Source organism: Centroberyx gerrardi, chromosome 11 (genome assembly GCF_048128805.1).
Source record: "Centroberyx gerrardi isolate f3 chromosome 11, fCenGer3.hap1.cur.20231027, whole genome shotgun sequence".
Lineage (NCBI taxonomy): Eukaryota > Metazoa > Chordata > Actinopteri > Beryciformes > Berycidae > Centroberyx > Centroberyx gerrardi.
This window is the reverse complement of record NC_136007.1, coordinates 386,739-398,113: the sequence shown is the minus strand read 5'-3', so window position 1 is coordinate 398,113 and position 11,375 is coordinate 386,739. Positions and strand designations below refer to the sequence as shown.

The window sequence follows — 11,375 nt, the reverse complement described above, 5'->3', positions numbered from 1 at the left end:
TTGTATCACCCTCGATCCCTCCCGAAAATCCACTAACATTTGTATTATTCGTTTTCAAGCCAACATTCATTGAAACGGCAACCTCCCGACATGTCGTCTGTTAGCCTCCCACTCACTTCACTGTCCCACCACTTCACTGTCCCATCTCTTCACTGTCCCACCACTTCACTGTCCCACCACTTCACTGTCCCATCTCTTCACTGTCCCATCTCTTCACTGTCCCACCACTTCACTGTCCCACCACTTCACTGTCCCATCTCTTCACTGTCCCATCTCTTCACCGTCCCACCACTTCACCGTCCCACCACTTCACCGTCCCACCACTTCACCGTCCCATCTCTTCACCGTCCCATCACTTCACCGTCCCATCTCTTCACCGTCCCACCACTTCACTGTCCCATCTCTTCACCGTCCCATCACTTCACCGTCCCACCACTTCACCGTCCCACCACTTCACCGTCCCACCTCTTCACCGTCCCACCTCTTCACCGTCCCATCTCTTCACTGTCCCATCACTTCACCGTCCCACCACTTCACCGTCCCACCTCTTCACCGTCCCACCACTTCACCGTCCCATCTCTTCACCGTCCCACCTCTTCACCGTCCCACCACTTCACCGTCCCATCTCTTCACCGTCCCACCACTTCACCGTCCCATCTCTTCACTGTCCCACCACTTCACCGTCCCATCTCTTCACTGTCCCCTCACTTCACTGTCCCATCACTTCACTGTCCCACCACTTCACTGTCCCATCACTTCACCGTCCCACCACTTCACCGTCCCACCTCTTCACCGTCCCACCACTTCACCGTCCCATCTCTTCACTGTCCCATCACTTCACTGTCCCACCACTTCACCGTCCCATCACAGGGCGCACATCAAAAAACACTGACACACATGCGCAGAGTGCAAGCGAGGCTCGAGCGGAGTCGTCTTCATTTTGTGCGAAAGGCAAAAGCAGTTAGTCTCTCTCTCCCCAACTTATTTTATTTCTTTATCTAAAAATCAAATTATTCAGTCAGATAGCGATTTATTATGAGAGTAATGCAATTAACGTTACAATTTCAAGCAGTTTCAAGCACTTTATTCAAAATCCAAGCACTTTTCAAACCTTGAAAACAGCACATTAAAATTCAAGTGTTTAAGGGTTTCCGGCACCCGTAGGAACCCTGCAGATCCATCCGGAAGCTTTAGAGAAGCTCGGCAGGACGAATTCTGTTTTTCATGTCGACAACTTTACAGACAAAAACGAATCTGAATGAAGTCGTATTTTCTCACGTAGGTTTGAAATTCTACATCTGGTGTTAAAAGGTTTCATGAAGCTCGAAACACTAAAACTGCAGAATATTTCAGACAGAAATCAGACTTTACACGAAGCTTCGACTCGTTTCATTTATTTAAAAAACGTCTGTGATTTAACATCGTTAGATTTACAGCAGATCACCGACTGAATAAAGACTCCCGACACTAAAATTAATGTTAAGAGTTAATGTCATTAATGTGAAATTCATGTGACTGAAGCTTCACATTTTATTAAAAAACAAAAATTATCTGCAGAAACTAAATCAAATGGAGATTTAATGTTTGGTAACAAGACCACATCTCACTCACACGCACGCACGCACGCACACACACACACACACACACACACACACACAGGTAACAGCAGATTCAACACTGACTACACTGCTGTCCTCTTGTCTGGAGGAACTACTGCAGAAAAACACATTCCAACCGTACAAAATAAAAACAAATAAAAATATATATGAATGTGAAAGTGTTTGCAGCAGACCGAAATGTAAATATTTACAGTTTGGAATTCCACAAAGCACAATCTCCTTTAAAAAACACTGAAGAAGTCGGCAGTTGCTCTGATACACAGAAAATAATAATAATAATAATAATAATAATATAAAAATACAAGGCCAAACTAGTCGTCCAATGAGAAGACCCCTTACTGCGCTCATCAGTCCAAGGCCAGCTGTGATTGGTCGGCGAGTTCTACAACGTGCTGAGGAACTCTCTAACCTGCAAGAGAAGAAGAAAGTCAGATACATGAAAACATTTAAAATCAATTAATACAAAATAAACAGCAGAGAAAATTCAAATAGAAAATAAAGTAAAGGGCGGAGTAGAATAAAATATAAAATGAGTAAAGAAATAGAAAATAAACTGAACAGCAGAGCAAACAGAAGATAAAGAGTGGAGTAAAATAAAATGGAAATAAAAACTGAACAGGAACCTTGTCGACGACAGCTTCCTGTTTGATGCGGTCGTTCTTGAAGTCGTCGTTGACGTCCAGCAGCAAGACGGGAAGGTCGTTCAGGTAGTCGAAGTCCAGCCTGCACACACACACACACACACACACACACACACACACACACACACACACACACGTTAACACATACCAACCGTCACCTCAACACCATATAACCTGCTGCCTGTTCTAGTGAGGCAGAACCGCTGTGTGGCTGCGGAACGTCCCGTCGGTTCCCACCTGGTGTTCCTGTGGAACAGCCAGGCTTCATGTTTGTAGTGAAGTTGTTCCAGATATTCCAGAGGAATTCCCTGCTCCTCCTCCCGGCCGCGATGCAGCAGCCGCTGCATACAGCGCTGGAATACACACAAATACTTCAATACAGCGCTGGAATACACACAAATACTTCAATACAGCGCTGGAATACACACAAATACTTCAATACAGCGCTGGAATACACACAAATACTTCAATACAGCGCTGGAATACACACAAATACTTCAATACAGCGCTGGAATACACACAAATACTTCAATATACTGCTGAAATACTTCAATATACTGCTGAAATACTTCAATATACTACTGAAATAGACACAGAAATACTTCAATATACTGAAATACACACAGAAAGCACAGCAGAGGGTCAGTCTGCAGCGGAGGGTCAGTCAGAGGTAGATGATATGTAATACTACAGTAGTACTGCAGTATTGGTAGTATCAGTACCTGCGGGTCGGCTCGGAGGTAGATGATATGTAATACTACAGTAGTACTGCAGTATTGGTAGTATCAGTACCTGTGGGTCGGCTCGGAGGTAGATGATGGCGTCCAGAGCGATGCTGCTCTCAAACTGACTCAGTAACCAGCTGTGCCAGTCCTGATACACACTCCACTCTGTTTCTGACAAGTCTCCACTCTCAAACAGGTTGGAGGCAAAGATATACCTGAGAGAGAGAGAGAGAGAGAGAGAGAGAGAGAGAGAGAGAGAGAGAGAGAGAGAGAGAGAGAGAGAGAGAGAGATTTACTGCTAGTACTACTACTTCCTCCTACTGCTGCTAATACTACTGAAGCTGTCTGCTGTATCAGAAGAGGCGAGGCACCAGGACAGAGTGAAGAACCAGGCACTCCAGGGACGGGACATCCTGTGCAGACCGGCGGCACAGAGACACCCGGACAGAGCCGGCCTGCAGACCGGCAGAGAAGGAACCGGAGACGTTGGATCACCCAGCGCTCCAAGCAGCCGGCCACGAGCCGCGGGGAAGAAGCTCGGGACCGGGTCCACGATCGTCTGGAGCACAGGGGCGGATCGCTTTCACCTCTACTTCCATGGAATCCATGGCATTTTTACAGGCATGAAATTACTGAATAAAATTAATCAATATATTTCTGTACTATCAACACTTAAGACAATATTATTCTATCATAACATACAAAAGGTGTATAGATGATTTTCTCCTTGAAGTCTTGACAGAAGCTTCCTCCACCTGCTCCTCAAAGACTTGAGAGCTCAATAAAGCTTTCAAATTTGAGTTTTATTTTGTTATGACTAATGTAACTAAGAAAATAATCGTTAGATTAAAAAATAGTCGACAGATTTCTTTCTCGGGCCAGGGGAGAGTGTTGCCGTGGAGACGAGGAGCAAAGGGATCCTGGCCACGGCAGGCTGGGAGACGCGGGCAGACCTCAAGAAGCGGCGCCGATTCCCGGAGGAGATAACCCAACAAGCCTCAGACCAGACCCCGTCCTGGTCCAGAGGTCCCGAGCAGGCGGTCCTCGAGACGGAGCCCCGGGAAGAGAGGAGGCACACGAGCAGAAATACCAGTCCCTCGTCTTCGAGAGCCAGCAGAAGAGGCGGAAGGCCTGAAATCTGCCGGGTGAAGTCGGCTGCAGGGCGGTCACTATGGAAACCCCCGGCCCGGCTAGGAGGAGGCCGATACCTGACATCAGCAAGCAGGCAGAAGCAGCATCCTGGTGGATCTGGTTCAAGAGAGGTGAGCCAATCTGGTGACTTGAGTTGAGCCCCCCCCCCCCCCCCCGGGTATCGTGGGCTAATCGGTGAAACACCGATGAAGGAGGGCGCCCGTTCGATAACGCGTGCCTGGAAGAGGAGGAGGACGGAGCGATGGTTGTGCCACCCGGCTCACAGCAGGTGCAGCGAGTTCCCGTTCCTGAGCCGGTCTCCATGACTCCTTCGTATTTGACATGTAGTAGTATGTATATGACATGTACTGTATATGATGCCATGTAAAGCCTTTTGAGACATGCTTGTGACAAAGGGTGATATAAATAAACAAGACTAGACAGTATCGGTACATAGTATTACAATATTATTACACAGTATCACTACACACAGTACTGCAGTATCAGTACCTGTCGCTGTAGACGGAGCGCTCGTAGAACTGAACCGGGTTTTCAGCCTGCTGCAGTTTGACTGAAGGAGACTGAAGCTGAGAGCGAACTCTGCTGAGGCAGGCGTAACTCTGTGTGTGTGTGTGTGTGTGTGTGTGTGGGGGGGGGGGGGGGGGGGGGGGGGGGAGAGAGAGAGAGTTAACATACTGTATATACTGAAGGCGGGGTGATATGTACTGTATACTGTATTTAGTATTCACAGTACTACTCACAGTACAGACACACATTCACAATAGAAGTGGAAGCTCCAAACCAACACACATCCATAACAATGCTTCTTTTTTTATGATGATGATGATGATGATGATGATGATGATGATGATTATTATATCATCATCAAGGAGGGGGAGGAGTCTGACCTGGAAGGTGTAGGACCAGCGGCTCGGTTTGTCATAAAGCATATGGAGAAGGTTTCCTCCACTCTTCTGAGAGGAACTCAACTCCTGTAGGAGAACCAGAAGGAACCAGGAGAACCAGGAGGAACCAGGAGAACCAGGAGAATCAGGAGGAACCAGGAGAATCAGGAGGAACCAGGAGGAACCAGGAGGAACCAGGAGGAACCAGGAGAATCAGGAGGAACCAGGAGAATCAGGAGGAACCAGGAGAACCAGGAGGAACCAGGAGGAACCAGGAGAATCAGGAGGAACCAGGAGAACCAGGAGAATCAGGAGGAACCAGGAGAATCAGGAGGAACCAGGAGGAACCAGGAGGAACCAGGAGAATCAGGAGGAACCAGGAGAACCAGGAGGAACCAGAAGGAACCAGGAGAACCAGGAGGAACCAGGAGAACCAGGAGAATCAGGAGGAACCAGGAGAATCAGGAGGAACCAGGAGAACCAGGAGAATCAGGAGGAACCAGGAGAATCAGGAGGAACCAGGAGAACCAGGAGGAACCAGGAGGAACCAGGAGAATCAGGAGGAACCAGGAGAACCAGGAGGAACCAGGAGGAACCAGGAGAACCAGGAGGAACCAGGAGGAATCAGGAGGAACCAGGAGGAAAGGAGAAGGTTAGATTACACCCACTGATTAAAATCACCTAATCTTGAGTTAAAAGACTAACTGGTCAGAAACCAGTAGAAGACTGTGATGTACTGTCAGCTCCCAGTAGAAACCAGTAGGAGACTGTGATGTACTGTCAGCTCCCAGTAGAAACCAGTAGGAGACTGTGATGTACTGTCAGCTCCCAGTAGAAACCAGTAGAAGACTGTGATGTACTGTCAGCTCCCAGTAGAAACCAGTAAAAGACTGTGGTACTGGTGTTAGTCATACTGCTGTTCCTGGTTTACCTGATCTTGGCCTTACTGGTTTACCTGGTGTTAGTGTTACTGGCCTTACTGGTTTACCTGGTGTTAGTGTTACTGGCCTTACTGGTTTACCTGGTGTTAGTGTTACTGGCCTTACTGGTTTACCTGGTGTTAGTGTTACTGGCCTTACTGGTTTACCTGGTGTTAGTGTTACTGGCCTTACTGGTTTACCTGGTGTTAGTGTTACTGGCCTTACTGGTTTACCTGGTGTTAGTGTTACTGGTCTTACTGGTTTACCTGGTGTTAGTGTTACTGGTCTTACTGGTTTACCTGGTGTTAGTGTTACTGGCCTTACTGGTTTACCTGGTGTTAGTGTTACTGGCCTTACTGGTTTACCTGGTGTTAGTGTTACTGGCCTTACTGGTTTACCTGGTGTTAGTGTTACTGGTCTTACTGGTTTACCTGGTGTTAGTGTTACTGGCCTTACTGGTTTACCTGGTAAACGTTGTCGCTGTCGTTCTGCACGTTGCACCACTTCCCGATCGGTTCTGGAATCACTTCCCACTGCTCCGACGCTTTCTGCAGCAGCCGGACGAACGTCGACTTACCGGCCGCTGGGGGGGGGGGGGCACAGACAGAGACACACACACAGACACACACACACACGGAGACACACAAAGAGACACACACACAGACACACACACACACGGAGACACACAAAGAGACACACACACACACACACACACACAGAGACACACACACAAAGAGACACACACAGAGAGACACACAAAGAGACACACACACACACACAGAGAGAGACACACAAAGAGACACACACACACACAAAGAGACACACACACAGACAGACACACAAAGAGACACACACACACACAGACACACAAAGAGACACACACACACACAGACAGACACAGAGAGACACACAAAGAGACACACACACACACAAAGAGACACACACACAGAGAGACACACAAAGACACACACACACACAGACACACAAAGAGACACACACACACACACAGAGAGAGACACACAAAGAGACACACACACACACAGACAGACACAGAGAGACACACAAAGAGACACACACACACACAGACACACAAAGAGACACACACACACATACACACAGAGAGAGACACACAAAGAGACACACACACACACAGACATACACACAGAGACACACAAAGACACGCACACGCACACACAGAGAGAGAGAGAGACACACACACACAGAGAGAGAGAGAGACACACAAAGACACACACACACACACACAGAGAGAGAGAGACACACACACAGAGACAGTCTCTATAAGTCTCTAACAGAAGTGCATCATGAATAAACCTTTATATAATGCATAATTATTATAACATAATACAGACAGAAGACTGATGTTCTTTATACTGTAATGTACTTAAGAAGCTGAAGAACACAGAACATTCAGTTCTAGTTCCACAAGCTGCAGATAAAACATTACAGTTCTCATTTTAACACAACAGATCTGTTAGTTTCTCTTTATTCTCCCTGTTCTGCAGCTTTAATGTTTTCAGCGACAGGTTAACAGCAGCAGAGAACAGAGAGATTATAGATTTAGATTATAATACACATTATGAACAGTCAGCATATTGACGACAAAACAACATCAGTAGCTCATCTCTCTGTATTTCACCAGTAAAACCAGTCCAGTCTTACCGGTTAAATTTGGCGCCATCGTGTCCGTTCAGGCGGGACAAACTGACAAAGAAAACTAACTAACTAACTAACTAACTAACTAACTAACTAACTAACTAACTAACTAACTAACTAACTAACTAACTAACTAACTAACTAACTAACTAACTAACTAACTAACTAACTAACTAACTAACTAACTAACTAACTAACTAACTAACTAACTAACTAACTAACTAACTAACTAACTAACTAACTAACTAACTAACTAACTAACTAACTAACTAACTAACTAACTAACTAACTAACTAACTAACTAACTAACTAACTAACTAACTAACTAACTAACTAACTAACTAACTAACTAACTAACTAACTAACTAACTAACTAACTAACTAACTAACTAACTAACTAACTAACTAACTAACTAACTAACTAACTAACTAACTAACTAACTAACTAACTAACTAACTAACTAACTAACTAACTAACTAACTAACTAACTAACTAACCAACTAACCAACCAACTGAACCGCCATGTTTCTGTTCATCGGTGAATCAGAGAGTCGCTGCTTTAACGCTTTTAAACTGTTAATCTGTCTGCAGAAAGTTCAAACTATTCACCGGGACTTGTTGTTAAAACCACCGCGTTCAACAGCCTGTAGTTGCTAAAGTCACCGATGTTCATCAACTTGCTGATCCTCGCTCGGTTTAAAGCCAGTTTCAGAACTCACCGATGTTTCCCTCGATGGAGATCTTCCTGACTCTGCGGTGGAAGCTGCTGTCCAGCTCCGAGCTGCGGGCAGGACACGCTCTCTTCGGAGGAGTCGCCATTATTATTAAAACTCTTCTTCTGCTTCTGCTTCTGAAACTACTGCTTCTTCTTCTCCTTGTTCTTCTTCTCTCTGTGTTCTGCTCTAACGGAGGGAAACAGACTGCGGGTTGCCGGGGCGCGCGCTGTGTTATGGAATCAAATTCCGCGCTAAACAGTTCCATTTCCGGGGGCGGAGCTAAATGGGAAGTAAGATATTTTGTTACAAGACAACCGGGAAGATGTCTCACTCTGATTCTATCTCAGTGTGTTGGTGTTAATGGAAGACTAGCGACAAATACTACTACTACTCTTATTAGTACTACTACTGCTGCTGCTACTAGTACTAAAACTACTACTACTACTACTACTACTGCTACTGCTACTGCTACTGCTACTGCTTACTAGTACTAAAACTGTTACTGCTACTTCACCTACACAGTAGGATAATAATGCTGATGATTAAGATAATATGATTTTATTATATATAATGATAATATATTATTATTAATCTATATATTATTATCCAGACTGCAGCACTTTGAAATAACTTTATCAGTTTTCTAAAATAAAGTTTCCAAACTGAAACAAGAAAATACATTTTCCTAAAGTTCCACTTCCAGAGGCGGAGCTAAAATAACCTGATAACTAAGTAAAGTGCTATCTTATATTATCTTAACCCTGGTTAATATTATATAATTTTATTTAGGCTAATTTCAGTGTAGATGTGGAGACCTAAATATAATTTAGCTCAATTTGAAGTTATCTTTATCCTAAACATCGTTACTGTCGGTTCTGCAGACTGAGCAGTATGATGTTTTTTATTAGTTTTCGTTATGGTTAGAGGTCAGTGAACAAAACATCTTTGTTGTAGTTTAACAGTCTTTACTTTGTGTTATGGTTAGAAGTCAGTGAACAAAACATCTTTGTTGTAGTTTAACAGTCTTTACTTTGTGTTATGGTTAGAAGTCTGTGAACAAAACATCTTTGTTGTAGTTTAACAGTCTTTACTTTGTGTTATGTGTACTGATACAGCCTACAGATGGTGCTGTTTACATTGCATTGCACAACATTGCATGTACGGATGTGACGCAATAAAAAGGGGCTCTTGAAAATGGCAGTCTGTGTGTACGGTGCAGTCAATACATGGTACCAGGAGTAAATCCGAAAAATGAGTGTGATGATGAATAATATTTGTCCACCTGAAGAGTTAAAATTAACGGGCAATGTCCACGAGAACTGGAAAGCCTTCAGGCAGAGTTTTGAGTTTTATTTGTTGCCGGTCGGACTGGATGGAGGAGATGATCGTCGGAAGATAGCTCTGTTGCTAACTGTGGCTGGCCACGCCACGTTGGATGTGTACAACATGTTCGTCTTTTCGGAGGATGAAAGAGACAAGTTTCCCGCAGTACTGGGCAAGTTTGAGGACTACTGTACGCCAAGAAAGAACGAAACATATGAACGGTATGTCTTCAGGAACAGAATGCAAAAAGAGACTGAATCAATAGAGCTGTATGTGACAGACCTGCGTCTCAAGAGTCAATCCTGTAACTTTGGCACACTGTGCGATTCCATGACAAGAGACCAGATAATGATAGGAGTGCAGGACAAGAGAGTAAGGTTGCTTTTACTAAAAGAAACAGAACTTACTTTCGAAAAGACCGTTAGAATTTGCCAGGCATCTGAAAGCACAAAGATACAGCTCAAGTCCTTTGACAATGACAGTGAACCAGCCGCTGATGCCGTGCAAAAACATATAAAAAGGAGTGATAAACGGCAGTCACAGAAACCCAAAGGGACACAACAGGGCAAAGACTGTGAAAGATGTGGGAGTAGACATGCTCCAAACAAATGCCCAGCTTATGGCAAAGACTGTCGGAAGTGTGGGGGAAAAAATCACTTTGCCAGGTCCTGTTTCACAAAGAAAAAAGTGCATGTTGTGAGGCAGGCAAAAGAGGCAAGTGACAGCGAGGATGATGAACCACTGTACATGGAGACAGTGACACTGACTGATATGGACAGCAGTGAGGATGAATGGATAGCACACTTGAGTGTCGATGATGTAACAGTCCCAATGAAAATTGACACTGGCGCACAGGTAAATGTCCTGCCACTGAAATACTTCAAGAAACTGAGCATAAAGCCCAAGGTGCTAAGAAAATGGACTTGAGAGCATTTAATAACCAACCAATCCCATCAAAGGGTGTGTTCAGAGCCACTCTTTCAGGAGAAGGGCGCTCCTTTAGCGCACTGTTTGTCCTAGTTGAGGAGGATAGACAGCCTATCTTAGGTCTAAGAGCAAGCGAAAGGCTGGGGCTTATAAAGAGAGTCCATGTCATTGATAGCGCTCTAGTGACCCCTAGGAGCACTACTGAAAAACACATGGACACAGGTACAGGATCCACCGCTGAGATGGTGAAAGAGTACAAAGATGTGTTCCAGGGTGTCGGCCGTTTACCAAACTGGTACAAAATACAGTTGAAAGACAATGCTGAGCCAATAATACACGCAGCAAGAAAAGTGCCAGTGGCACTGAAAGAAAGACTGAGAAAAGAACTGAAATCCCTGATAGACAAAGGGATAGTGAGAAAAGTGGAAGAACCTACAGACTGGGTCAATTCCCTTGTCATTGTGGAGAAAAAGAACAGAGATCTAAGACTATGCATAGATCCGAGAGATCTGAACAAATGGATCAAAAGAGAGCACTTCAGACTGCCAACAAAGTCAGACATCACAAGCGCAATGGCAGGAGCACGCTTCTTCTCCAAACTGGATGCATCATCAGGGTTTTACCAAATTGAGCTGGATGAGGAAAGCGCAAAACTGTGCACATTCAACACGCCTTTTGGCAGGTATTGCTTCAGCTCCTGAGGTTTTTCACAGGACAGTACAGCAATTGTTCAATGGTATGGAAGGTGTGGGAGTTTTTCTGGATGATGTGGTCGTTTGGGGAACTACAAGGA

At 44.8% G+C, this 11,375-nt stretch overlaps 1 protein-coding gene across 1 annotated transcript; it reads right to left on the bottom strand.

Moving 5' to 3' along the window:
* Positions 1–1,800: 1,800 nt before the first annotated feature.
* Positions 1,801–8,457, bottom strand: LOC139915048 (deoxycytidine kinase 2). Its single transcript, XM_071903522.1, has 8 exons — positions 8,336–8,457; positions 6,406–6,524; positions 5,025–5,108; positions 4,627–4,736; positions 3,053–3,200; positions 2,498–2,613; positions 2,243–2,342; positions 1,801–2,028 (listed from the first exon to the last, which is right to left on the bottom strand). The coding sequence occupies exons 1-8, from the start codon at positions 8,433–8,435 to the stop codon at positions 2,002–2,004; spliced, it is 804 nt and encodes a 267-aa protein (XP_071759623.1). The 5' UTR covers positions 8,436–8,457; the 3' UTR covers positions 1,801–2,001.
* Between the last annotated feature and the right edge of the window lie 2,918 nt (positions 8,458–11,375).